Source organism: Pseudopipra pipra, chromosome 7, assembly GCF_036250125.1.
Source record: "Pseudopipra pipra isolate bDixPip1 chromosome 7, bDixPip1.hap1, whole genome shotgun sequence".
Lineage (NCBI taxonomy): Eukaryota > Metazoa > Chordata > Aves > Passeriformes > Pipridae > Pseudopipra > Pseudopipra pipra.
Window position 1 is genome coordinate 30,357,573 of NC_087555.1, and position 24,991 is coordinate 30,382,563.

A 24,991-nucleotide genomic window follows, 5' to 3' on the forward strand; every position below is an offset into this window, starting at 1 on the left:
AATTATATACAGCCTTGTCTATGCAAACACACCACTGCTATCATAACATGTGTCTCCTTTTCCTCCAGTCATGAACATGATAAAAGTCTATGTGTGCAGTTTTTTTCCAGTACTTTGAAAAAGTGTGTTGGATTAAAAAAAACAAAATCCACAGATAATCAGTTGGCAAATCATGATGACCCTTCTGGTGACCTTCACTGTTAGTAATTTACTATGTGGTAGGACCCAAGCACTTCATTCCAGCATCAGGTCAGTCAACAGGACAAGCCATGCTATGCTGAGCATTGCAGTTCAAATAGGCACATCTCCCCTTCCAACCAACACACTTTGAACAGTCCTAAGTTTTTTCCTGTTTATACACTCAGATTTGGAAAAAAAAAATAAAGTAGTGCAAGAAGATGAAAAGCACTGTGACTAAAAATGCAATATCAATGAGAAGTTTACAGGCAATTGTTCTCACTTTGCAAACACATACACCTGCATTTAGTGCAAGTCAGCATAAAGATCCTCTTAAATCTCCTGCTTTGCAAGGTATCCAAGTCGGCAGCGTGACACATATTCAGCCAAGGACGAGGGGAAGTAAAAGGGAAAGAGACTGACAGAAGGCCCAGCTATAGAGCAATCCATAGGAAAATCAAAAAAGGTCACCATGCAGCCAGCAGATCCTTTGAAAGAGAAGTTGCTCTTCCCACAGCTTCTCAAACAGAATTTGTAAGTATTGAAGCTGTATTGTGCTCAGGTGTAACAGGCACGTACCTGCCCTTGAAGTATTTCAACTATATCTTTAAATAAAAAAGTAGGCATCTAATGTATCTAATGCATTAATGTATCTAATAATCTAATGTATCTAATGAGCATTTTAGCTTTAAAAAAAAGGCAAGCAAACTAACATTGAGAAAAGCTGTTACTACTGAGGATTCTTCATCTGTACAGGTCAAAAATTTTGAAACTGGTAAATAATCATGCTGAGTCTCCCAACTCAGTAGCAATCAAGAGAGAGCATAAATAGTTTCCCGTGCTCTTTGCAATGCCAAGAAAAATCATTCCACTTTACTTCCCACCCAGTGAGAATCCCAATTAGAGAATGCAAGCCACTGCTTCAGTGCTCCAGCTCACACACACGTACCTTTCCTCCCTAAAATTTTGAATGCCATATCGCCTTTCGAAAAGTCAAAAAGTGAAAAAGCCATTTCCGAAATACTACCTCATTTAAAGGCAGCTTCTCAAACACCAAAATACAATAACAACAAAAAAGAAACACTGCTCAGAGAGCTATTGGCATCAATTCTATAAATCATAATGCCATATTCTATATTGTCACTGTTTTCATGTAATAGGTAGGAAAGTGAAAGTATTATTTAAGTTCACCAAATGCTGTAAGTGTTGCACCACACTACTAAGAAGTTTATCACAAGTAAGAGGTAACTTGAAAATCAAACTGAAAAAAAACTGCCTATAGGGCTTCAGTTCTAAAATGAATTTGGAAGACAAACTTCTCTTTCACAAGATAAAGCAGATGAAACAGCTTACAAAACACAGAAGCCAGAGGAATGCTAGAATTTTTCCTGAGTACCTGGCAGGATTTCACATGTCTCTGCATTAGTACTATTGGAGACTTTACTGCTATTAGAGGATAAAAACAGGATGTCAGCAGTTAACCTTTTGCAAGACATCTGCAAGAACAGTCTGCTGTGGACAGAGAGATTCACAGATTCTAAGGTCTAAAATCTACCCCGTAAATATTCACAAGTTCCATCAACCAGTAGTCCGTCTGTTCTGTCACTCAAGATGGAAAAGTAATTATTTCTGTTTTTCCCCCTAAAATAGACTACGCCTGAATGTGCAGTGAAAAAAAAAAGCAGGCTTCTGAATTGCTCTCTCTTCCCTAGACAATTTGTCCAAATTAATCAGCATACCAGAAAGTGGTACTAGTATTCTTAAACATCAATCATGACCAACTTCTCCTCAGTCACAGGAGATACAAGCACAGCTTAGTCAGTTCTTCCACAGCTTGACATGGGAAGAAAAGTGTATAATAGCATCACAGTATATGATGTCATACTTCCTCCTTAACGATATTCCCTTGTCACTTGTAGTGCCAGGACTTGCAAGGAAGAGAACATGCATAGTTCTATCTTCAGCATCAGGATACTGTTGCAGAGCACAAAACTCACAGAATAAACACCACATACTTCTACAATTAGCCAAGGCAAGTTCCTTATCCTCACACAGCTGTGCAGTAATAGCTTAGGACATGCTACTGACAATACATCCAACTAAGACTAGCAGGTTTCTGCACAATCCTACAAACAACATGACAGCTCTCTCAAAAAACTGTAAGATGATTTAAAGCATACAAACCTCTCTAACATCTACAAGGTGATCTGGCTGCATAATGGGAACTCTTTTTCCTGCTGGCAATCTGTGATGTCCAACACTGAAGAAGGAAACTGCATTTTGACTGGGTCTTCTCTGCACACCAGGAGAGTTGGCGCTTCCTTGGGATGCAAGAGAGAAGCTGCGAGATTTCAGAGGAGGGTTGTTCTAGTGAATAAATAAGCATATTGAAAAACATTTACAATTAATCCTAATAATCAACAAATGTTCTAATATGAAAGATACAGCAGAACAGCTTAATTCCTGATTTTTTAAAGAGCAAGGACAGATGACAAAGCCCTAATAACTTATTAGTAGCAACTGGTAAATATTTTGCACTGTCTGCTGCCAGTTGCCCTGTTTTACAGTCCAATTACGATCAATCTGTGAAACTGGATTGATCAATAAGTATCACTTCTCTGACTTGAAAATTAGTCCTTGATCTGCAACAGTACCAGAAATTGACTCCTAAAAGGTCCTGCAAGGATAGAGCTAACATTTAAGAGAACGGAATTTTGTTTAGAACTACTAATTGAACTTATTTCTCACAACAAAGCCAGCTACAAGATGTTGATTGTAACTTAAAAGCAAGGCTTTGTTCAGGTATCAGAACAGGTGTTATGGCAGTCAGGAGGTTCTATAAAATACACTGTATTTGCAACCACCACATTGTTGGTTAGCAACAGTACCCAGATATAGTGTTGAGGACTTGCTTCTCAAACATGGGAATTCATCCTAAATTTATTTGTGGGCTGTTGAGTGGTTTTTAGAAGAAAAGTAAAGGTTAAAAAAAAAAAAAGTAAAGCTCCCAAAAGGGAAGGGCTTCAGCAACATGAAGTCCTGTTTCCTCATCCATTAAAAAAAAAAACATGCAAGGCCACTGGAAAAATACTGGGTTAATACTCTGATCTTTCATCTCTGCTCCCTGTTCAAACACCAGCTCAGCATCACCTGCTCAGAGAGGACCACTCAGCTCTTCAGAGGCTAATGGACTTCACTCTGTTTCATTCCTAGAGCATATGCCTATTACAAGTCATCTATTACACAGAAAAACGTTCTTTAACATAAATTTCAAGCCCAACCATGGACCCTTTCGTAATATTTGTCTTAGATGGCAGGATAGTTGTATTTGCAACTACTTCTACCAGCCTAAATTATTTCTGCCCATGAAAATATCAGTCATACCTTTCCAATAGCTTCCGTGTGATGCTGTGTGCAGATCTGTAGCCTGCTAACCCAGTGCTGCCGTTCTTTAGCATCAGTAGCTAACAAAAGCAAACCAAAAGGATTATGTCTGAAGACATTGCAAAGTAGGGACAAAAAAGACTGGTTCATTCTTTAAAACACTCACAAAATTTTAACAGTGAGAAATAATATTTTTTTTTTAAATCTAAAACCTGTTTACATGTAATAACCATAATACTAAAGCAAGTTCAGCATAAATAGTATATACTTTTTCTTTCTTTCTTGTTGTTTTTTTGTTACAAAATTAATTGGGAAAAAAAAATCAACAAACCATAACTCCCCTCACACATATCATCAGCTAACAACATGAAACACTTTCCTGGAATAAGAGTAAGGTACCCTGAATTAGAAAATGACAGCAAACCTACAAGGAAAGAAATACTAAAAGTTATTAGCCCAGATTTCTGTAGCCTACAAAATCAGAGAATGGGATTTTATAACCACCATGAGGCAGTTAACAAGCTGAACATTAGGAATAATACAGTTCTCTGCCAAGCATCCACACAGTGCTGTCACCTACAATGACTTAGAAACTTTGAATCAGTACAATTTAAGGACACTATACATGGAGATTAAACCCCCCTCTACACATATGAAGTTCCTGGTCTTCTGAAGGTCATGAAACCCAAATATTAGGGAACTATCCATAAAGAAGAGCGGGATGAAAAGTTTTGCACACAATTCCCACTGCAGCAGTCTGCAAACAAGTTCTCTCTCCTGGGCCGTGCAGCCAAGGCCAGCCAAGCAGCCACAGGTGAGAGTCAGGACTGTCCCCTAGTGGAAGAATCCCCTGCTCAAGAATCCAGGTCCTACCTCTTAGTTTATACTGCTCCCCGCTGGCAGCGTTGACTGTGAAGGTGTGAGAGTCCTCATCACTGGGTGAGATGACAGCCCCAGCCAGCTGCAGGGTACCCCTGGGCTTTAGATGTCTGGACTGCTCATTCACAAAGTACTCCAGCAGGCCAGCATCATTGTTTAACACAAAAAACCTGCAATGATAACAAAGCAAATACACTAAATAAAACCTGCTCCTTTTCCTTTTTTTTTTTTTGTTTTGTGAGGGTGGTGGTACTGGGAGAAGTCAATACTTCCATTACAAGTTGGCACAGATGGCATTGGGACTTAATGACTTGAGTCAGGCAATTGGCCAGTGTAGTCTTTCCAATATTAATTTGGTTGCATTGTGTTGGTCTAGTAACAGGACCAAATAGGAAACCTGACCAGAGAATTTCACCTGACATAGAAAATCAAGTTATTGCAGGCCAGACAGACATCTTGGAGAACTAAAGGGAAAAGCTTGTTTGAATTCAAAGTAAAGAAGTCTTCAATATTTTTTTTTTAATGATGGCATGACTTAGCATAAAGTTGAAGACTCAACAGAAAACACAAAGACAATATTTTTTAATGGAAAAGGACAAAAACCCTAATGCTGTAAACGCTTTTTACACATACAAGCTTAGTTACAAGCCACCAAATGAGTTAACTGCTTCCTACGCCTTTTTTTATTCATGTCTTAGTACAAATATAATTCACATACACATTAGCTTAATCTATACTGAGAAAAGCATAAGACTCTTGCAAAAAGTTTGTCTAAGAGAAATAGGGAAATCCAAGTATTACTAAAAAAATCTGAAACCTGTTCATTTAGATGCTGCAGAGACCAACATCACCAAAAAGCACCATAAAAGACTTACCGATATTGCCAGCCAGTGACAAGATTGGTGTATTTCATTAAGTAGCCATAAATATTTTCCATGTGATCACTATCAAAAGAGAGAGAAAAGCAATCAGCCAACAGTAAACATATTTTAGATCTTCCCAGCTTCTGATCATCATCATCTGTTCTCAGATGATGATGAATTTTAACTATATTTACTGAATTCCAAATAATTTCAAATCATAATTAGCTTCAGCAATACTTGTTTTATTCAACAGGCACTTCTGGACACATTTTTACAAGTTTCAGGTAATTAAACACTTAGTATCCAAGCTGCTTCTGGTTCCGGCTCCCTCTTCTAAGCAAGCTTTCTATTTCTGGACTCCTGAACAAAATTCACTTTCACAAGCTTTTCAACAGAACCTTGATCGTGGTCACCAACCAAAACAGTCCATAGGTGGTCCTACACCAGTGTGGTGTTATTAATCCCTAATGCCCAGCACCCTTCTCCCTGCACAAACAGTCACACTCCCAAACAGATGTTCTACAGAACACAACATGCAGGTGCACTCACATCAACATATTCTGAAATCTAAAGCAGGAGCCAAAACATCTCCTCCTCTGGCCAGAGAGGAAAATCAGGTAGTTTCTTTTTCAAAGACTGAACTTGCAACATCCACCAAAAATGAGAATCCATCGAAGTCATTTTGGCATTGCATATACAGGCAAAATACATTGCTGCCTCTGAAAATCAGTTGCCCTAAATAAGGTTTACAAGTGCTATGGCTACAAACTACTCACTTTAAGATCACAGTTTAAAGACCTGTTTTATGCTGTATGTTCCCACAGTTCTAGAAATGCCACCTCAATGCCCTCGCCTCTTACACCAGGGCATAATCCTACAGTGAAGAACACACTCTTGATAGACAATTCAGGTCTCCAGCATGAGGAATTCCTATTATTTCAATGAAAAATTGAAACAGTGACCCAAATATCAGACATTATTTGCCTTTTTTAAAAAAAATTGTATTTAACTAATCTTATTTAGATTTTAAGTTAAAATTTTGGTAGTTCATAGTATGTTGAAGATCGAATGAAATTATTCAGAGTCCAATGGAGCAGCAGCCTGTCTTGGTCATAAAAAGGTCAAAGTAGCACCATATCAGCGAAAGGGGAAAAGTGGGGAAAAACAGGATTACTACAGCCAAGGGATCATCTCTATTAGTGGGTCTTGGTTGCAAACATAGTTTGACTAAGTATGGAAGTAAATTTCAAATAACAGCTGAAGCTGCTTTCTACACCTCATTTATACACAGTGTCAGTATCACCAGATTAATTAGATACCTGCCAATTTGATAAATGTAATGTTACACTGTTTCACCCTAAGGGAAGCCATTTAGGACGACACTAATGAAAACAGGAACAGAGTAAATCACTCTCATTCCGTATTACTACTCAAACAAGAGATGCAAGAATGTATATTTTTTTAAGAAAAAACAAGTTACTGATTTAAAAGCAAAAATACACATTCTAACTACTACGGCAGCAATCAGAATTGCAGTAATATCCTGCAGTGGAGAGCAGCCAGTAGGACTATCTGGGAATTTAATTTCTAATAGCTCATTAAGTGTTACTAAGGATAAAAGTAAAACCAAGGAGAGCAGAGGGTGTTCAGGCTATCGTGTATTTTAAATGTATGAAAATGTATGAAAAGCTAAGAGAGACATAATCAAACTCATCCTCTGCAGACGCCTCTCATTTGTTATTATTGGCATACAAGGGAAGTACAGTTTAGACTTCCTCGCTGTCTTAATTTAGCTGAAAGTTATGAGATTGCATAGTCATAAAAATGTATGAGCTTGGGTTTTAATAGTCTGAAAATCGTCCCTAGTCACAGCTAATTGTTTTTCAGTTTTAGTGAATGCAAGCTTCACTCCTGCTTTTCAATAAGACATCGTACACAACCCTGCAATTCGGGCTAGAGCCACTGTGCTCTCCCATTAACTGAAGTGCCTAAATCAGAGGAACCTTTAACAGAACACAAGAAAAATTAGAAAAGTAACTTCAGACTGCAGTGAATACAGCACACCTATGTGTATGGCCTATGGAAGTCCACTCATCTGACAACGGGAAATTAAACAGTCTTTGATTAAAATCATTTGACCATTTTTCTTTTTGACATATGAGATGGCTGATTTTGTCAGTCTTCAGAAAAAGGAAAAAGCCACTGTAGCAGGGAGTGCAGCTCTCCTGGTGATGTACTTCCATATCAAATGACCACTTGACTACATTTTGCCTTCATCTGCATGTTCCTCTTCACTTGGATTTTCATTTTGACTATACCCAAATTTCTCCCAATGCCTCCTCTTCAAAAACTTGTATCTCTAGCCTCATGAGTCCCAAAAGTTGGAGGATTCAACTGAAAGGCTTTGAAAACATCCCCCCAGAGAAGTCTGAAAAAGTGACTGAGGACAAACAAGCCAGTCACCCCCAGCACTGTGGGCACTGCCAATCTGAAAGGAGCACGTTGCAGCAAATGAACACGAGTGCATGATGTTAAACACACCAACCAGCTGTGTTCCAGAATCCTTGACTCTTCACACAGGGGGTTCCCAAACCCCATATCTCAAACAGAAGAGCTATAACTCAATGGACAAGGTGAAGCCCAGAAGTACATTCAGCACCTCCCATTCACTGCCAGGGATGAGACTAAACTGTGGGAGATTAGGAGGACATTAGAAGAGCCAAAGTCCAAAGAGATGGAGCATGAGAAGAGGTCCCTGCTAAATGAGCCGCCTCTTGGACAATACTGATTGAATTATTTTCCTCCTTAATTGTGCTCATGCATCTGCATTAGAACTGCACAAACCCAAAAGACTGTATTTAGCTTTCGCCCTGCCAAAGGCTGGACAAACTTTTAGCACCCATGCCAGTAACAGACCACCTGCCTGGCAAGGGTAAGGAAAAACTTGGCTGATACTGCAAATATTTCCCGTGACAGCATAAGGGCCAAAGGGTGAACAAATAACCAAATATAAGAGTAAAAGCACAGACCTTATAGGCACTACTCAGACTATCTGAGTACAAATTCCCACACCACGTCGGGCAGGGAATTTTCAACATTTAAACTAAGGCTTATTTTTAAATAACAATTTTATACACTGAAGAAATCTAAATCCAGTCTGCAAATCACAATTCACAAAAAGTAATTCCATAACTGCACACAACACAGGACAGAACTACAGTTAACCTCCTAATCTTCTGGGTAAGCATTAGTACTTTCCTATGAATACTGGAAAATATTCTCAGTATTACTTATGAACAAGGCCAGGGATTATAACTAGAGCATTTCTTCAAGAATTTTAAGATGAGTGTCTCTGCAGTAAAAGTTAAACTAAGATATTTGTTGCTGCTAAAGTAGTATTGTAAGACAGTTAATATTCTAAAAAAAATTCCAAAAAACAACCACAGAAAACCCAGTAATATTTCACTAGTATGGAATTAACAGCAAAGCTCTACAGAGCAGTACAAAAGGCTTTAAGATGGTAGACTTTGGGAACAAGAAGTTGAGGTTCAGGCAGTGGCTCTACTCACAGATAACCACAGTTTGTAAAATATGAGTAAGGTTTTCCTTACAGCCCTTACTATTGTTTCATTAGGAACAGTGCTGGTAAAACCTGTTTCAAAGTCACCCATGCACTTCAGAAGCCTTCACAATTCCCCACATTGGGGTTTCTGACTTCTACGAAAGAGATTTTGGAAGTGAACTTGACACAAAACACTGAACAACTTATCTCAACACTGACACTGAAGCCTGGCTACACTGGGATTTTTCCCAGCTTTAGTAAGACCTTTGCATTCACAGTGCTGCCTACGTGCATGTACATGCACCCATGGGTACGTGTATCTTTCCATATAGCCAAGATGCTGTTGTTGCTATTCAAAAGGCTCACCACAGTCTCAGATTGTCAGAGGAACAGCAATAATGAGTCAACAACTCCTAAAGGCCCTATTTCTGTTGAAATTCACATGTCCTGTCAAAGAAAGGAAATGTTACAACAGACATGTCATAGCCTTAAGGATTAAAAAAAAAATAAAATTGATTTTAACTTTGCTGGGCTACTTTAAGTGAGGATACTATACAAATCACAACCTAGGAAAAAATTATGCAGAAACTTGTCTCAGAAACATCTGAACTCCAGCTCAGCACAACCACCACCTCCTAAAATCTGGGTTTTTTTCCAAAATGCTGAACACCACTGAACTTGACTTCCCATTTCTCACACTTGCTTAGTTTATAAATATTATGAGAGGGACTGAAACTGTCCACCTAAGCAAATGACAGAATTCTATGAACAATTACACATCCGTTCATATTCGTTCCAGAAAACTATCCATCCCCCAAGTCAAAGATGTTTCCCACAAGCCGGATTTCTACATATCTACATGTCACTAAAATACAATAGGAATAAAGGACTCACAAAGGATCATTGTTAGCTTATTTATCCTTTTCTAGTTTTACTCATCCTTTTCTAGCATGACTCTTCAAGTTGCAGCAGCTGTCAGTGCCTTGCAGGGTGGTCTCTTGTCCCAGGGGAGAAACAAGATAGTGACAGTCAGGCCAAATTCCCCTGTATCCTGTTTACATGCAGCACCCAAGCCTTGAACAGATACTGAGGAACAGCAGTCCCACAATGACGTCTTTCAGCAGCTTCTGCCAAGACACCCAGGCTCACACCTGACATGTACTGGGACAACATTTTCTCCTAGAAGAAACAGCAATGCAGAAGGTTTCTCCACCCTTTTTTCATACACCTCACATGCAGCTCTCCCCAAAAGCCCCCCACAAACAAATCACTGCAAGCAGTGGCACAAAATTACACCCATCTGGAAAGCCATTACACAATAGTTCCAAGACTGCCCTTCAGATGATTTTAATTTTGCTGGGACCCAGACAGCACCATGTGGGATACTTTGAGCAGCCAAGTCTCTGAAGACCCAACAGCTGCTTGAAGAGCAGAGGCAGCTGCCAAAGGCTTCCCCACAGACTTGCGTAAGGCCTGACTACAAGCAGCATCCAAGTATGTGTGGATTTGCTCACAGCAGGAAGGATGGCCAGGAATCTGGAGCCCATGCAGATGTCAGGGAGGGCTCCCGAAGGAGGATCCAGCCCATGAACATGTGAGGAAGGGCTCCTAAAGGGGGATCCAGCCCATGCAGATATCAGGGAGGGCTTCTGAAGGGGGATCCAGCCTCCAGAGCAGCCAGCACCAACATGGTGCCTTAGGACCCTGGCCAAGGGAAGACAGTTCTTCCTACTGAGTTCACAGCAAAATGCAAAACTCTGGTGAAAGAGACCATCTTCATATTAAAAGATATCAAAGCATAAAGAAAAGAAAAGAAAGAAACTGGGATTGTAAGAGTGCAAACCAATTAGTGATTCTGACTATACAGTTTGGAAAAAGCAATAACCATTTTCACTGAACTTGTTCGTCTCTGTCTGCCCACAGGCTCACTGTTGGCAACAGCCTGTTTTTTGCTCACTGAGCACTGCAAAGTGCTTATCTACAATGCACTGGTTCCCCTTTTCCTTACACAGAGGGGAAGTGTAGGAGAGAATAAAAAGAGGGAAAAAAAATCCCAAACAACTATGTCAGCAACAGACAGTTTGGGCATATCTTTTGCAACTGCAAAGATGACTTGCCCCCAAGAAACCACCACCAAATTAAGCACACTCCAGTCCCACAGCTCAGTGGTGCAAAAGCAGGCTCCCCAGTACCCCTAACAAGGTAAGGCAGAAGCATCAGTTGCTTACAGAGTATCTACATCAATACATAACCTCTGCTTTTCCAAACAGCTTTTGGAAAAAAGAAAAAAAAAATCTAACCTTGCTGTGCAATTCATCAGCAGTGCCCTACAGGGAACTGTAAAGTGGCAGCAGAGCTCCTGTTCTTCAGCTCATGTGTTTGACTACTCAGTTATAAATTTAGAAACCAAGAACACAAGTGCAAGGAAAAGCGGTCCAACACTATCACAAGAACATCAACAGTAGACCCTGGGGATACTTCGGAACACCGCTTGGCTGCAAGCGTGCTAGCAACACACACATCCTCATCAGATATAAAAACTGATCCTAACACACACTCCTGTAAATCCTTGGGAGTACAGACATGCATTGGAAGAGCAGTGCAGGCTTGCCAGGAAGAAAGGGTGTGGCAGAGCCGTCAGCTTTCCATGAGCCGTCATGACACAGCCCAGGCTTCCTGCCCAGGAGTAGAGGGGCTCTCCCATGACCCAGCCTCCCCAACCCCTGTTATGAACACAGTAGTTGTGTTTGCACCTCAAGTTCTATCAATACTAGTTCTCAAGGGGAATGTTAAATCAAGCTTACAGGTTTTTTTTTTAAAACCATCTTAACGAAACTTGTATTTGATTCTCCTCTTCTGTGCGTTAATGGCACAGGTCAATGATGTACAATTGTAACACTTTTGCAGAGTAGCAAATGGAAAAAAGAAAATGGATAATATTTAATTAATAAGTAGCAAAATGCTGCTCTCACTGAACAACTGTAAAACTGATTATTTAACTACTTCATAATTTACAGAGCTCTTTAGCTCTCACAATACGTCTGCCTGGAAAAAATTGCAGTGAGATTCAGCTAAGCAATTTGTCTCACACATAGATGAACTCCTCAAGTCAGCAAGAACTCCACTCACATACAATTTATTTGTGGATTTGCGTCAGCAGAACAGAACTGAAGGTGGACCCAAGAGTCAGTAGCCAACCCTGCAGATTGTTCTGCAATGATATAGCTGGAAAAAAATAACTGTAGATTCAGCCAACAACGTTTTAGAGCTGGAGCATATGAAAAAGCAGCACCTCTAAAGGTCTGAACCACTTGATACCTCGGTTAAATAATTGTTGCCTGCACCTTTGCTACCATTTATGTTACCAGTTTACATCAGCACACCATAATGCACAGTTTCACATATTACTATTACAAAACTCAAAACTTTCACCTGATGTCTAGTTTCAGAAAGCTCAAGCAGTCAACGCTGTTCTGCCCCGTGAACAGTACTGATATAACACAGACAAGGCAAACACTGATAGATGAGCATCTTGGCAGTTTTTGACGATCTGCTACCTATGACACCTCAGAAAGCAGTGGATCCTGGTAAGCACTATCCACAGGAAGTGGTGGAGCAAACCTCTGCATCACTTAGTTACTCTTAGGCACAGTCCAACATGGTTCAGCTTGCTACACATTCCATCCCAGGGCATTTTGCTCTGCTTCTAGTCTAGTAGCTCTTATACTACCAGAAATATACAGGTATGCCTTTGCAGGTTTGAGATTTTCTTTTTTTTTTGATTATGACTTTTAAATGATTATACTAACAAGTACACATTGCTGTCCTGGACTCTGCAGCAATAAAACACTGAAATGGAAGTTAATATAGTGATCAGCTACCTCAGATTTTTGCAACATTTCAGATTCAATACTGAGCATAACAATTTATTACCACCTTTCAAGCAGGCAAGAACACACTTACTTGACTGTTGTCAATTAATGTTATCTAAATATTCAGAAATACAGACAAAAACCTGTGTGAACCACAAGACTCCAGAAGCAATGCCCATCACTGTGAAGTCTAGCTGGCAAACAGTTACAAGTGGCGCATTTCAGGATTCAACACAAGTAAATGCCTTCTATTTGGTCAATGGACCAGCATGTGCTCTCTGCAACCTCTCAGGTCAGACCAAACCTAGGGGAGCAGTCAGTCAGGATGTAGTAGTGTTGGCTGGCTTTCCAAATTATACTATAATTCTTGGACACAGAGAAATTAAACAAAAATATTCCTACATTTAAATTGAGGCATAAGATGTTAGGAAAGCTTAAACTCTAATTAAGAAAGCACATGTTAACCACCTATGATTATGACAACACATAAAGAGAGCAGGACTACTTCCTTGCACAATGCTTTAAGTGGACAGCGATTCCCAGAGAAGAGGTAATTAAAAAAAGCGCTCCTTTTCATCATGCAATGAGTATAAGGTATTATTCATTTGTCACTTATGCACTAGTAATGAGTTTTCTTGTGGTTTTCTTCTCTTGTGCTTGCCATGGACCCTTATGAAGGAGTCATATACTGAACAATAAAAGGATGAAAACATTTGCATATAGAGAACACAGTGAATTTTCAGCCTCTATAACTTTGAGACAGTTGCAGCCCAAATTTTATTTTATTCATACATTCAAACCATGGCTTCTGCTGGTTTCAGCTGCAGCCACGACCCTTTGAAAGTTTTGCAAAATCAGAGTGAACCGTTCCAAACCAGGCATTCAAGAAAAAGAGGAACACAGTTTGTGATCACAGGGGAAAAGCAGTTTTAATAATGTATGAGTATTACCACAGAGGAAGTCGGAGCCAGAGTCAGAAACCACCTCCTTCATACAGCATCCTGCAGTTCCGCCCAGCAGCTCTCATGCTTTCTGATGCATCTCCATGCAACAAATGAAACCAACTTTTCCAGTGTGAACTGGGCTCTTTGGGAAACTGATCTGGCAATGCCTAAACATCAACCAAGATTAAAGATTTCCAGCCTCATTGAGAAACTCTAAAATTTACACCTGGAAAGAAAAAGAAAAAATGCATACCATAGCAAAAAGCCTTCCCCCTGACACTGACATGCCTGCTCCTAAGCAGGCTGTCAAATACAAGACTGGCAGCTTAACACACATGAAGAAACAATATTTCTCCTACCCAACCTCAGCCCGTCCTCCCTTCCCATTTCAGCTTTAGACACACAGTGCAGAAAATCTGAAATGGTACAAGCTTTGCAAGCACCCCGAAAAGAAGGTTGTCTGGCAGCATTTCCAGCAGGCAGCGATCCCCTACAAGAATTCATCAGCACAGGCAGGTGATCAGAGGGCATGTCAAGGCACGATCCTTAAGTAAACAGGGGTCATCGCACTTGTGCCTTAATTTTCACAGTGAGTAAGCACTTGAACCTTCCCAGGTTCAACCTCACAGCAGCAGCTGGTGCTTTCTGCTCCTGCATTAAGCAATGTGATTAGGTCAGGCACATGCAGTTTGTTTTTCATCTTCTCTCTGGGGAGAGAATGTGTGTGGTGAAGCAAGATGTTAATGTGGTAGGCAATTTAATTAACTCTCTGATACTAATTGCATTAGAAAAGGTGAAGTTGAAAAATACTCTTTGCACTTAGTGACGGATAGACATTTGTAACAGCCATTACACCCTGCAGAAACCTATTCTATGGAAAGCACAAATTATTTGATATTTAGAAACTACTCAAAAGTTTGTGCATCTTCAGTTTAGCTTAATTTGAACTCTAGATGAAATCTCAGCATAAACACAAGTATGTTGTGATGCCAGAACCAACTCCCACATATGACACCGCTGCCTGTCCAACATGGGAATGCTCTGAGAAGCAGGAGAGAGAGAATGCTCTTAATAGTTGCTCACTGAGGAGCCACAGGGGCAGAGAAGGGAACCCAGACCTTGTCACCTGGTTCAGGAATTGAGCTCGTATTCCCTACTAGAACACCAATCAACATGAAGCCTCTGTTTAAATTACCAAACCTGTTTCTCCAACTCTATCCACTTACCACCCCTCACACCAAGATTTACTTGTCTTAATTTACAACACATGTGAGCTTCCATCTGCTCCAACCCCATTATTCCAAGTGTAAATACATGTGTGAACACAAATGGCTCACTTGCCTTTTGAGAAGTGCCTGGAGCTTCAGCTATTAAAGTTAAGATGACCTTAACTTTTTAATAACACAGAATGGACACTGAGATGGATAAAACTGGCTGATCACTTTAAATATGAGCTTCTTGTCTATTCTAATGAGCAAATTATGTGAAATGCAGCATTTCTAAATCAGTGTTATAAGCATGGTATACTCTTTAAGCAAAGAGTCAAATGAGGATAAAGAAATTCAGGCACCAGGTTTTTCAGCCAGTTCCCTCCAGTGTATCAAACAAATGTGACAGCAGTCCTAATCTGATTTTTAGTAATAAAACTGCAGAAATGAATTCTAAAATTCACAGCAATCACTTGAGAAAAATCTTCTTTTCAGCATTCAGAATCACACTGCAAAAGGTGAGCAACAAGTCAAAGTGAGCACCATTGCCCTGCTGAAGGCAGTGCTGAGGTATCTCCAAGGATCGTCAGAAACAGAAGCAAGGAAGATCATCTACTTTGACACAGGCTTAACATCAAAGCCACCAGCCAACCCAAAAGATGCCAACACAAAAGCCATCTCCCTTGGCAGCTGGCATCTCTATGTGACAATGCCAGCAGGTTCTTAGGACAGCAGGATACTGAGGAAGTGGGGTGGGCTGCAAGAGCAGGCGAAAGTCAAAACAGGAGCAGCCCTTGCCAGACCTTCCATCTGGGAGATGACATCGCAAAATCACAGCCTCTCTCTCCCTCTGCAGCTGTGCATCACAAGCAGGGGGTTTACAGTTATTGATTACAGCAAATATACACAAATTCCATGTAGGATCCCAAAGAATTTTGTTTCAAGTAGCGCAAAAAGAAAACCCAGAACAAGGGAGGTGTGTAATAAAGAGGAAGCACTAGGAGTACCAGCATTAGAGAGAACTGTCCTAGGATGACACTAACATTTACCTGAAGGTTTGGGAGGTTTTTCTTTTCTTCTACTTATCAAGTGATAGGGACTTTAACTTAAATTGTGGCCTGCTCTCAGGAGCCACTAAATTAGGTCAGTTCACACTCTCTGTTGCAGCCTAAGCATGAATTTGATGCCCAGACAAGAACAGAGGACCAGCAAGGGAGAGGTTTGCAACACCAAGCATTATTGAACACTGTGCTGCCATTACCTCCTGTATCTGTTTCTAAGCAAGCTGGTTTCAGCTTTTTAGGCCAAACAGGTGAAATTTATCCTCCCAAGATCAAACATTCATGGAAATCACTAGAAACACATAGAAACTAGAAACACTAAACACCTCTTCTTGCAACTGACATCAGTGACACCCCAAATACAAAGGATCCTCATCGACCTCCACTAAAGAAGACTGTATCAGTTTCAAGACACTCTTTTTTACTACTAATTAGATCATTTTGGCAAGATAGCATGAATAAAAATCAAATACTTCCACAGTCTAGCTCAGTTTCACATGCTTCACGTGTACGTGTTTAAGTGCAAAGCACCATCAGTCACCCTCAAAAAACTGGTATCAAACTCAGAAATAAGCATTGTCTTTAAAATGCATTTCATATGGGATCACTTTATGGAGTTCATGATCATCTCGAAATGCAGAATTAAAATATATTCATGTGTTCCAGTTACCAGTTCTTCTGTTACACTATCACATGCTGACCTGCTCAAAATGCAGAAGATTGAATTAAGGTCAGTAACTGTTTTTTTTAGTATTTACGAAGAGTGCTTGCATAGTATCAACTGCAAAACAAAGCCTTTAAAAGAAGACTGGCAACCATTCCATTTGTTTCATGTCATCCATTTGCATTCGATGCAAAAAAAAATTAGTGTTACTCTTTTGTCAAAACTCTCTCTCTGCTCTTATTTTCTCTTACTCCAGCCCAAAGCCACATGGAGTAATTTTGCAAGAGAATTCTGCCTTAACTTGATAACCTTATTAACGACAAGCAGAAGCCACCAAGCACAAGGAACCCTCTTACCAGCCATTGTCACTCCTAGTAAGGAAAAAAAAAAATCCCAACTAATAAAAAGTACTGTGAGTCTAGGAAGTTTAGTCCTTGAAGCTGCTTTCATCCAAATGGCTTTATATACTAACTGGCAACTGTGAATCACCCTGATGAAGCACTCAAGTAAACTTTCAGGATCAGCTAACTAAAGTTAGCTGCTTCCTTAAAAAAAGAGCAAAAGACACAATCTGTAGCATTTTTATAGCTATAAGTGGCTAAATCTGTAGTAAGCTGATGCTAAAACCATTTCTGAAATAAGGAACAAAGGCAGCTATCTACAAAAATACACACAGAACTAAAAAGCAAATAGGTTTTGAAATACAACTTGTAAGCTTCAAAAACAGCAATCATTTGGGAAATTCATGAACATTTTACATGTATTTCTACCAGCAAGGGAAGAAATGTTGGGAATCCTTTTAATAGCAGCTGAATTGATTTATGTATCTGAGAGCAGAACCACTAAGAAAAACATAAGAGGACAGCACATTCGCATGTCTCCAACTGGGAAAGACTACCCTGTTTCACTAGTCAACCACAGCACTTTGAACTTCTCATTTTGTAGGTAAATGAGAACCAGTAATTGCAAGTCAATTCTCTCAAAATAATCTGAAAGCCCCTCAAGCCAGGCTGACAGGACTTGTTACACTTCTCTGGCACATATTCTGATCAGCTCTCCACCTAGCTCATAGACAGAGATTGTGCTTTCTGTTTGAGACATTTTTTGTGCTGTTTGAACGAACACAAATCACATGTCATAGACATACCTGCCAAACCTGCCACCTTTCTCTCACTGCTTTGAAACTACTCTTGTTCATTTAACCTAGAGCAAGGCAAAACCCAAATGAAGATGGTCAAGAGCTAGAGCAAAACTGCTAAATGCAAATAATTCTTTATATGAGTAAGGCTATACTTACTTCTCAGCTTGGTTAGTGTTAAAATAAAGAAAATGTTATAATCTTAAATTACTTTATCAAGTTATCTTTTAATAATTTGAAGTTATTCAGAAGTCTCTCCTCCTGGTAACCGTTTTTCTAAATGAAAACAGGGTTAAAGACTTCAGTGTGCAGCACAGCCTCTCAGGCTCTCTTTATCCACTTAAACCCAAGTTAACATTTGGGCTGTTCCTGACCCCAGTGAGGAAAATGCAGCCTCACTGCATTGCAGGGTTGGTTGCTCTCAGACACTCTCTGACCCTGATTATATATATGCACAAGAAAACAAGATCATTTCCTGTCAGATGGCTAAAAGAGCAGTTTCTTAAGAACTCAACTTCTAGTAAGTCAAAAAAAAAAAAAAAGATCAAACTTCCACCAAAAGTTCCCTATTTCTAAAACCCATACTTCGGACACTGATTCATCATTGAGGGGGGTGGGTGTCTCTCTTTTGTCAAATATATTTTAGTACAGAAGTAATTCACAAAGTGAAATCTAAGCTACAGCATCTTGACCAGGAGAGCTTCCTACAGGGACAGGGGGAAAAGGTGATATTTTGTGGGTAATTAGATATAGAGACAAATCTAGGAGTAAATAATTGATTTCCAAGACAGCAGAGATTAACAGCGAGGTATCTCAAGTGTCCACAATAATACCATTAGTACATTAAATCTGTCCCAATATTCTAGAAATAAAACAAATAAGAAAGATTAATTTACACTAGAGTATTACAGCAAATTAAACAAGATATTGATAGCTACAAGGAATAACATGGACAATTCCCGCTTAGAGCTGTCAAGCTACCAAACTAACTCAGTCAGTTCAACTTTTATCCTACCAAAAGAAGAAACGAAAGACCTGGATGGATAATTTTAAAAAGTGGAGTTTCACTGCACAGCACTGAACTGTGACCACCATCTCAAACATACTACAGCAAAAAGGCATCCAGGCAAATCAGGTATCTCATCCCTTTCATTGCCTCCAATTCCACACAAAAACATAAAATACTTCCATTTTGATTGCATAAACTAAATCCTGTGTTTCACATGTGGAACACATGAACAGTAAGTGTGTGCTTGGTTACAGCAATAGCAATTTTCTTTAGAAAATTCAGTTCTACTTGAATCCAGAGGTTTTTTTAAAAAAAAGTTTAAAAGCAACAGGAAACAGAAGATAAGGCAATCAATAACTAAATCTGAAAATTAGCTTTCCCCATTTAGCAGCCTGAAATATTCACCCTGAAATCACCACTTCTCTTCCAGACACTTAGTCACCAGAAAAGTAAATTACTCGTGACCCAGATTCTCAGCAATGACCGAGCTGTTCACTCCCTATTAAAAGCACCAGGCACTTGGTTCCTGCACAGCCTGGGCCTGGGTGCTCCTTTCTCTGAGCCATCCCATGTCCCTCTGTCCCGCTGGGCGCAGGCAGATGTACCACGCTCCGGCTCTCTCCGGCTCCCTCCACACGCAGGGAACAGCAAGCCAGCCCATCTGGGCTGGCAGATGATGGCTTTGGGGAGTCTCCATTTGAAGGAGAAGTGTGTAAACTTCACGTAACAGCAGCACAGCAACATGGCAGAACTCCAGTCAAGGATGAGAGACCTAGGAGCAGACATTTGGAAATCTCTCAAGAGATGTCTTAGAGAGCCAGCGTGTGAGTGGGAATATGTTCAAACAGAAAGCACACCGGGAAAAAATATATGGAACCCCCCAAATCTCTCAAACACACAGGCAAATAATTCAGACTAATGCTGCGTGCTCAGCTTCTCCAGCTTTCTCAGCTCTCTTCTGCTGTACTTGCTGTACCTCAGTAATCATCCTGATTTATGCTAAGCGCAGCCGTTCTTAAAACAAGTCAGATAAGACATAAAGTCCGTACACACTCAGTTTTGCTATCAGCAACAAACAGAAAGCATCAATAAAAAGACTGCCATTAAGTTGACACATTGAGCTAAAACTCGGCAGAAAGTTTGGCTTTTCTGGAAAGGCTGGAAAGTGACGAAGCGCCCCCACCCCCCAACAACTTTAAACCGCGCTCTGCGAGGGGAAAAGAGGATCTGAGAGGCGGGAGCAAAGGCACATCATCCCCCGGCAGCTTTGTGCTGATACAGGAGAGCGGGAGCCGCCCGCCGTCTCCACAGGGACGGTGGACACAGGGACACGGGGTGCCCGAGTGCCCCCGCACTGCGCCCGGCGGTGCTGCGGGTGCCGGGGGGCTGCAGCCGGGGCAGCCGCGCCGCCCACCCCGCCGGGGCAGCCCGGGCAGCGCTCCCGGGCCCGCCGCCGCTCACCGCGCCCCACGCCCACCTGTACTGCCAGCCCTTGCTGCCGCTGCCGCGGCCGCCGCCGCTCCTGCCGCCGCTCTGCCCCGCCGCCGGCAGCGGCTCCGTCTTGCCCTCGCCCTCCGGCCCCTTCATGGCCGCTGCGGGGTCCGCGCCCTGCATGGCACCGCGGCTGCCGCCCCTCAGCGGCGCCCCCGGCCCCGGCGCACGGAGCGAGCCCGCCCCATGCGGGCTGCGATGGCGGCGGCCGCCGGCACCTCCGCGCCCCACTCGGCCGCGCCGGGATGGGCTGGGCTGGGCTGGGCTGGGCTGGGCCGGGCCGGGCTCCCGCACGGCCGCGCCAGGATGGGCGATCCCGCCCTCCCGCTCCCTCACCCGGCCTGGCCCCACCGCCCCTTCCGGGTCAGCGCCGCCGCCATCTTTAATGCGGGCAGGGCTCGAAAACTTGAGGGAGCTCCTCAGACTCGGGCGTCAGGGGAAAAGGGGGAATTTCCTCAAAGCCTTCATGTGTGGTTAGGCTGTCAGCGCCCTTGAACAGATCATATTACGGAATGACAGCCTTTATTAATAACATTGTGACAGGTTAAGGTTCGGGGATTGCCGCTGACAGTATCTGACCGCAAAAACGCATTCAAAGCAGTACGCTAATTCAAAGGACCATCCTAACAAGCTCTAATCCCTAACAAAAGTTAGCTCGAGATAATCGTTCAGTGTACGTAGAGTACGCTTCTTACACAATAGGTGTTCCTATAGGGAGAACACAGGTTCAGCCCATTCACTGGTCCCAGAAGTTATTGATGGAGTCCTCTAACTTGCAACTCGGCATATTCTATTATTCTGTGATTCTCCTCATTTTTAACTTATATATGCTTTTATATTCTTATATTTATATTCTTAACTTACATAAATTTTATACTACTCTTTACATTCAGGCGTAGCCTGAATGACTTTAGTCATGCATCTTAGTGAGGGCTGGTTGCACCTTGGAGGCAGGTATCTCGGGCTAGTCCGGACGTATGTCTGTCCAAGGAGAGTAATTTTGCCGTGTTTGCTGATTCAACAGCAGGACATCTTCCATTATCTCCCTTGGTTTTCAGCTTCTGTGTGGCTCATCAGCTAGAAAGTACCACCAAGTTCCCTTCTCTGCAGGGGTTTTGACAGAGCCCAGCTGAGGTGTCTCCTCTTTGCTCCACTCTCTGTTTAGTCCCCCTAAGATTTTGTTGTGGGTGGCCAGGTATGTCGACCACATTCCATCCAGGGAGTAGCAACCGTATTTTCCCCTATAATTTCCGTAACAGTAATCTTACCGTAAAGGCAATCTTACCTCCAGTCATTTTCCCATATCAGGGCTACAGGAATTCTCCCCTCAAAATGAGAGATGACTGAGAGGAGTGAGGGATCTGAGCTGTGTTGTATACAGTGGGGATGTGCCAGCTCGGATCTTGCTGGCTGCTGTCACAGAGACCCATAAAGCAGGGTCAAACGGAGCACTTCATGCACCAAGCGATGCCATGGCATGGCCTTGAGAGGAAAACCCTTTTTCCCTTCTGTTTTTCATCCCAAGTACTGCATTTTTCCTTCTTGGAATGACAGCAGAGCTAACTGGGAGAGATTGGTCTGGTTGTGTGTAATCTTTCAGGGCAGGCATGGCTTCTGGACAACCCAAACTTCACTGACTGCGGCAGTGTTATTTCTTAAAATGAGGGGCAGAGAATCCTCGTTCAGGCTTTAATCAATCTGCATAGGAAGAAGAGGAAGGCAGAATCAGGCATGACTGTGGTTAGCGAGATTGTGGTTCTGCTCCACGTCTCATCCAAACTCCCTCCTCTGTTCTCCAGCTCTTATTATACACCTATAATACTGTAAACAACCATAACGCAAAAGATGCTAAAAATTCTCTGTATGAGAATAATACATAGAAGCAAAAATGTAAAGCAGAGTATATATCATACAAACAGTTTATTTTCCTACAGCATCTCCCCTGGCAGCAGCTCTTTACCCCATGAAAGCCACCCTGGCCTTTCCACCTCCTACCAGCATTTTCCCAGTGACATTCAAATCATCTTTGCCTTTGGCCAGCAAATGGTGACAGTACCATATGAGCATCATGTCTTCAAAATATATTTACAAGCTTTAATCTGGCTCTAAATTAGCACATATCCATACCTCCCTGCCAAGCACACAAATTCTGCTATCAGCAGGTGCTTGTGGCATCTATACCTAGAATTCTCTTACAGGGACATAAGATATTACCACTGCACAGACATAAGATCCACTACTTCTGCCTTTTTAGAAGTACACTTGTCACTGCAAGCAAAAAAAAAAAAAAAAGGCTTTCTCAGCTGCATTTTTCTCCTGTGGACCTGCAGGTGAACAGATCAGCAGAGTAATGTTGTCCATCAGAGAAAATTTTGGCCAGAACTGGTCTCTTGTTGCCCTCCAAACATGTTGGTTCCTGCTCTGCCAATCACTTCACATTTCTATTAAAATTATAATATAATCGCATGGTATCATAATGCATGCCAATACCCCTGAAATTTCCCACTGAAATTTTCCTGGGAAAATTTGAAGCAAATTTGAAGTACACTCGTGTACTTTGTTTCCCCACTGTTTGAGGACAACCGGTTCCAGCAGAGACATAGCTTCACCCATGCTAGACCTTCGTAACCATCACAGATGGTCAGTGGATGTTCCTCCACCCAGAACACCTCCAACACCCCAGACAGGCCAGAGATCTTTAGTGCATGTTTGTGCAGCCCCTGAGCACTGGGTGACGAACTCAGCTTTTCTTACTCTGGGCATTTAGTTTTTTTCTCTTAAAAAAAGGCACTGCACGTGCAGTACCAGAGGCTCTCGTAAGATGGCATTGACAAAATGCTGAATAGCACAGAAAGGCTGACAAGTCAACCATGTTTGCTAAGGGCTTACACACTTCAAGCCGCCTTTTCTCTTTAGTTTATGGGTGCTACTAATTATAGCTTGTGTTCACTGCTCTCTTCACTTCCCCAGTTATAATTTAGTGGTTCAAAATGCCCCAGATCCCACCCTGGCCCTTGTGAGCGCAGCAGAGGGTGAGCATTGGGATCCTGCAGCTGTGCCCTGCCTGCAGCCTGCCAAAGCCTTGCCACTGGCTGGGAATTCCTGGTCTGGAGGAAGAAATGAGGAAGAGCTGTAGATCTGGAGGAGAAACGTGTGAATAGGATAACATATGTTTACCAACATTTGTCAAATAAAATCCTTGTAAGCCTGATTATGGCTACAAGCTGAAGTGAATTGTATTTGATTATAACTCAGGTAAAAACAAATTTGCCAAATTTTCTTTCTGTTCATTCATCATTCTGTTAATTTCAGGAAACTGACCAGGATCTGATCAAACCCAAAACAACTCTTGTTGATTTCTTTCAAAGTTTATACTCTGGCTATACACAGAATTATAGAATCATAGAATGGCTTGGATTGGAAAGGACCCTAAAGATCATCTCACTGTAACCCCTGCCAGGAGCAGTGACACCTTGCACTAGACCAGGTTTCTCAGAGCTCCATCCAACCTGGCCTTGAGCACTTCCAGGGATGGGGCATCTACGACATCTCTGGGCAATCTGTGCCAGGGCCTCACCACCCTCACAGTAAAGAATTTCATTCTAATATCTAATCTAAACCTACTCTCTTTCAGTTTAAAGCCATTTAACATGCTTAGCATTTCTTCAGATCAGTATAATTTCTTCAGAGCAGCAAGGTCTATCTATGTTCAAAGAGTAAAAGCTCTAAATGTCAGCATATTTTTCATCGCTGTGTCCTTAAAAAAAAAAAAAAAGTGTAATATTTAAAAAAATAATGATACAAGTTTTCTACCACTCCCTTGTTGATCGGACAGGATTTTTTCCTGACCTAGTAAGTATCTTTGGATGAGACCCAGTTTAACAGTTTTAAATCAGTGTTCCACTCTGGTACCTGGGCAACAGAAGACGTCGCTATTGCTGTTCCTGTCTGCTAAGGGAGCTACGTCCTCTACAGGCTTGCGGAAGAATGGCATCAAACCTGGGAAAAGAGCCAAAAAGTATAGCTGCCGTTACTGCAGGAGAAGTGCGACTTCTTATAATCATTGCTGAACTGGGGGAGGTGCTGGGCGATGAGAGAATGACACAAAGGAACATTGCTAGCAAAGCTTCTCGTCTGCATTTTTTTAATTGGACAATTGTTACTGGGATAGATTCTTTCTCAAGGCAACTGAGACTTCTGATACTACTATGAACTGATACTGTTAATAGTCTGGGAAACAATGTTTTCTGGTTTCTTCTGGGTAATGAACATGAAAGAACTTCCTATTCTTGCCAAGAATAAAAGATACCTGCCTACTAAAACTGTAGGTGCTGTGACACAGGAATAAGAAAGGAAGTTTGGTTAAAATAAACAGCTTTTCTCCTTCAACACACTGAACACATGGCTGTATTCTCCTGGCTGTAGGTGAAAATGGCCAGTAAGTTTAGGTGAATGTAGCACAAGCTATTTCACCCACCAGAGTATTTTACATTGTGAATTTCTTTATTTTCGGAGCTTTACAGATATCACTGAATTCCTGGGTCTGTGGATTTGCTGTAATTTGACATGTGTATGAAACACTGGATTTCTGGTGCTTGCTTTTAATGATTTTAATTAATCTTTCTGTAGTTTTGATGATTCAAAACCCTTTTTCATTTGGGCTTTTCAATCACTGTCAATCATCTCCTGATTTCCTTGTTCTTCTCTATCAGTCCCTATCAATCCTGCTGTAATGTAGG

At 41.5% G+C, this 24,991-nt stretch overlaps 1 protein-coding gene across 3 annotated transcripts in view; it reads right to left on the bottom strand.

Moving 5' to 3' along the window:
- OSBPL11 (oxysterol binding protein like 11) overlaps positions 1-20,501 on the bottom strand; it is a 39,849-nt gene extending 19,348 nt beyond the window's left edge. The window contains exons 1-5 of one of the 3 annotated variants that reach the window (XM_064661464.1): positions 20,239-20,501; positions 5,316-5,384; positions 4,435-4,610; positions 3,562-3,641; positions 2,362-2,544 (exon numbers count right to left, since the gene is read on the bottom strand). In XM_064661464.1, coding sequence (XP_064517534.1) covers positions 2,362-2,544; positions 3,562-3,641; positions 4,435-4,610; positions 5,316-5,384; positions 20,239-20,375 — 645 coding nt within the window. In that variant the 5' untranslated portion in view covers positions 20,376-20,501. Of the gene's footprint in view, positions 1-2,361; positions 2,545-3,561; positions 3,642-4,434; positions 4,611-5,315; positions 5,385-19,366; positions 19,513-20,238 lie in introns of those variants that run through there. The other 2 variants (XM_064661465.1, XM_064661466.1) reach the window with 2 other exon arrangements.
- Between the last annotated feature and the right edge of the window lie 4,490 nt (positions 20,502-24,991).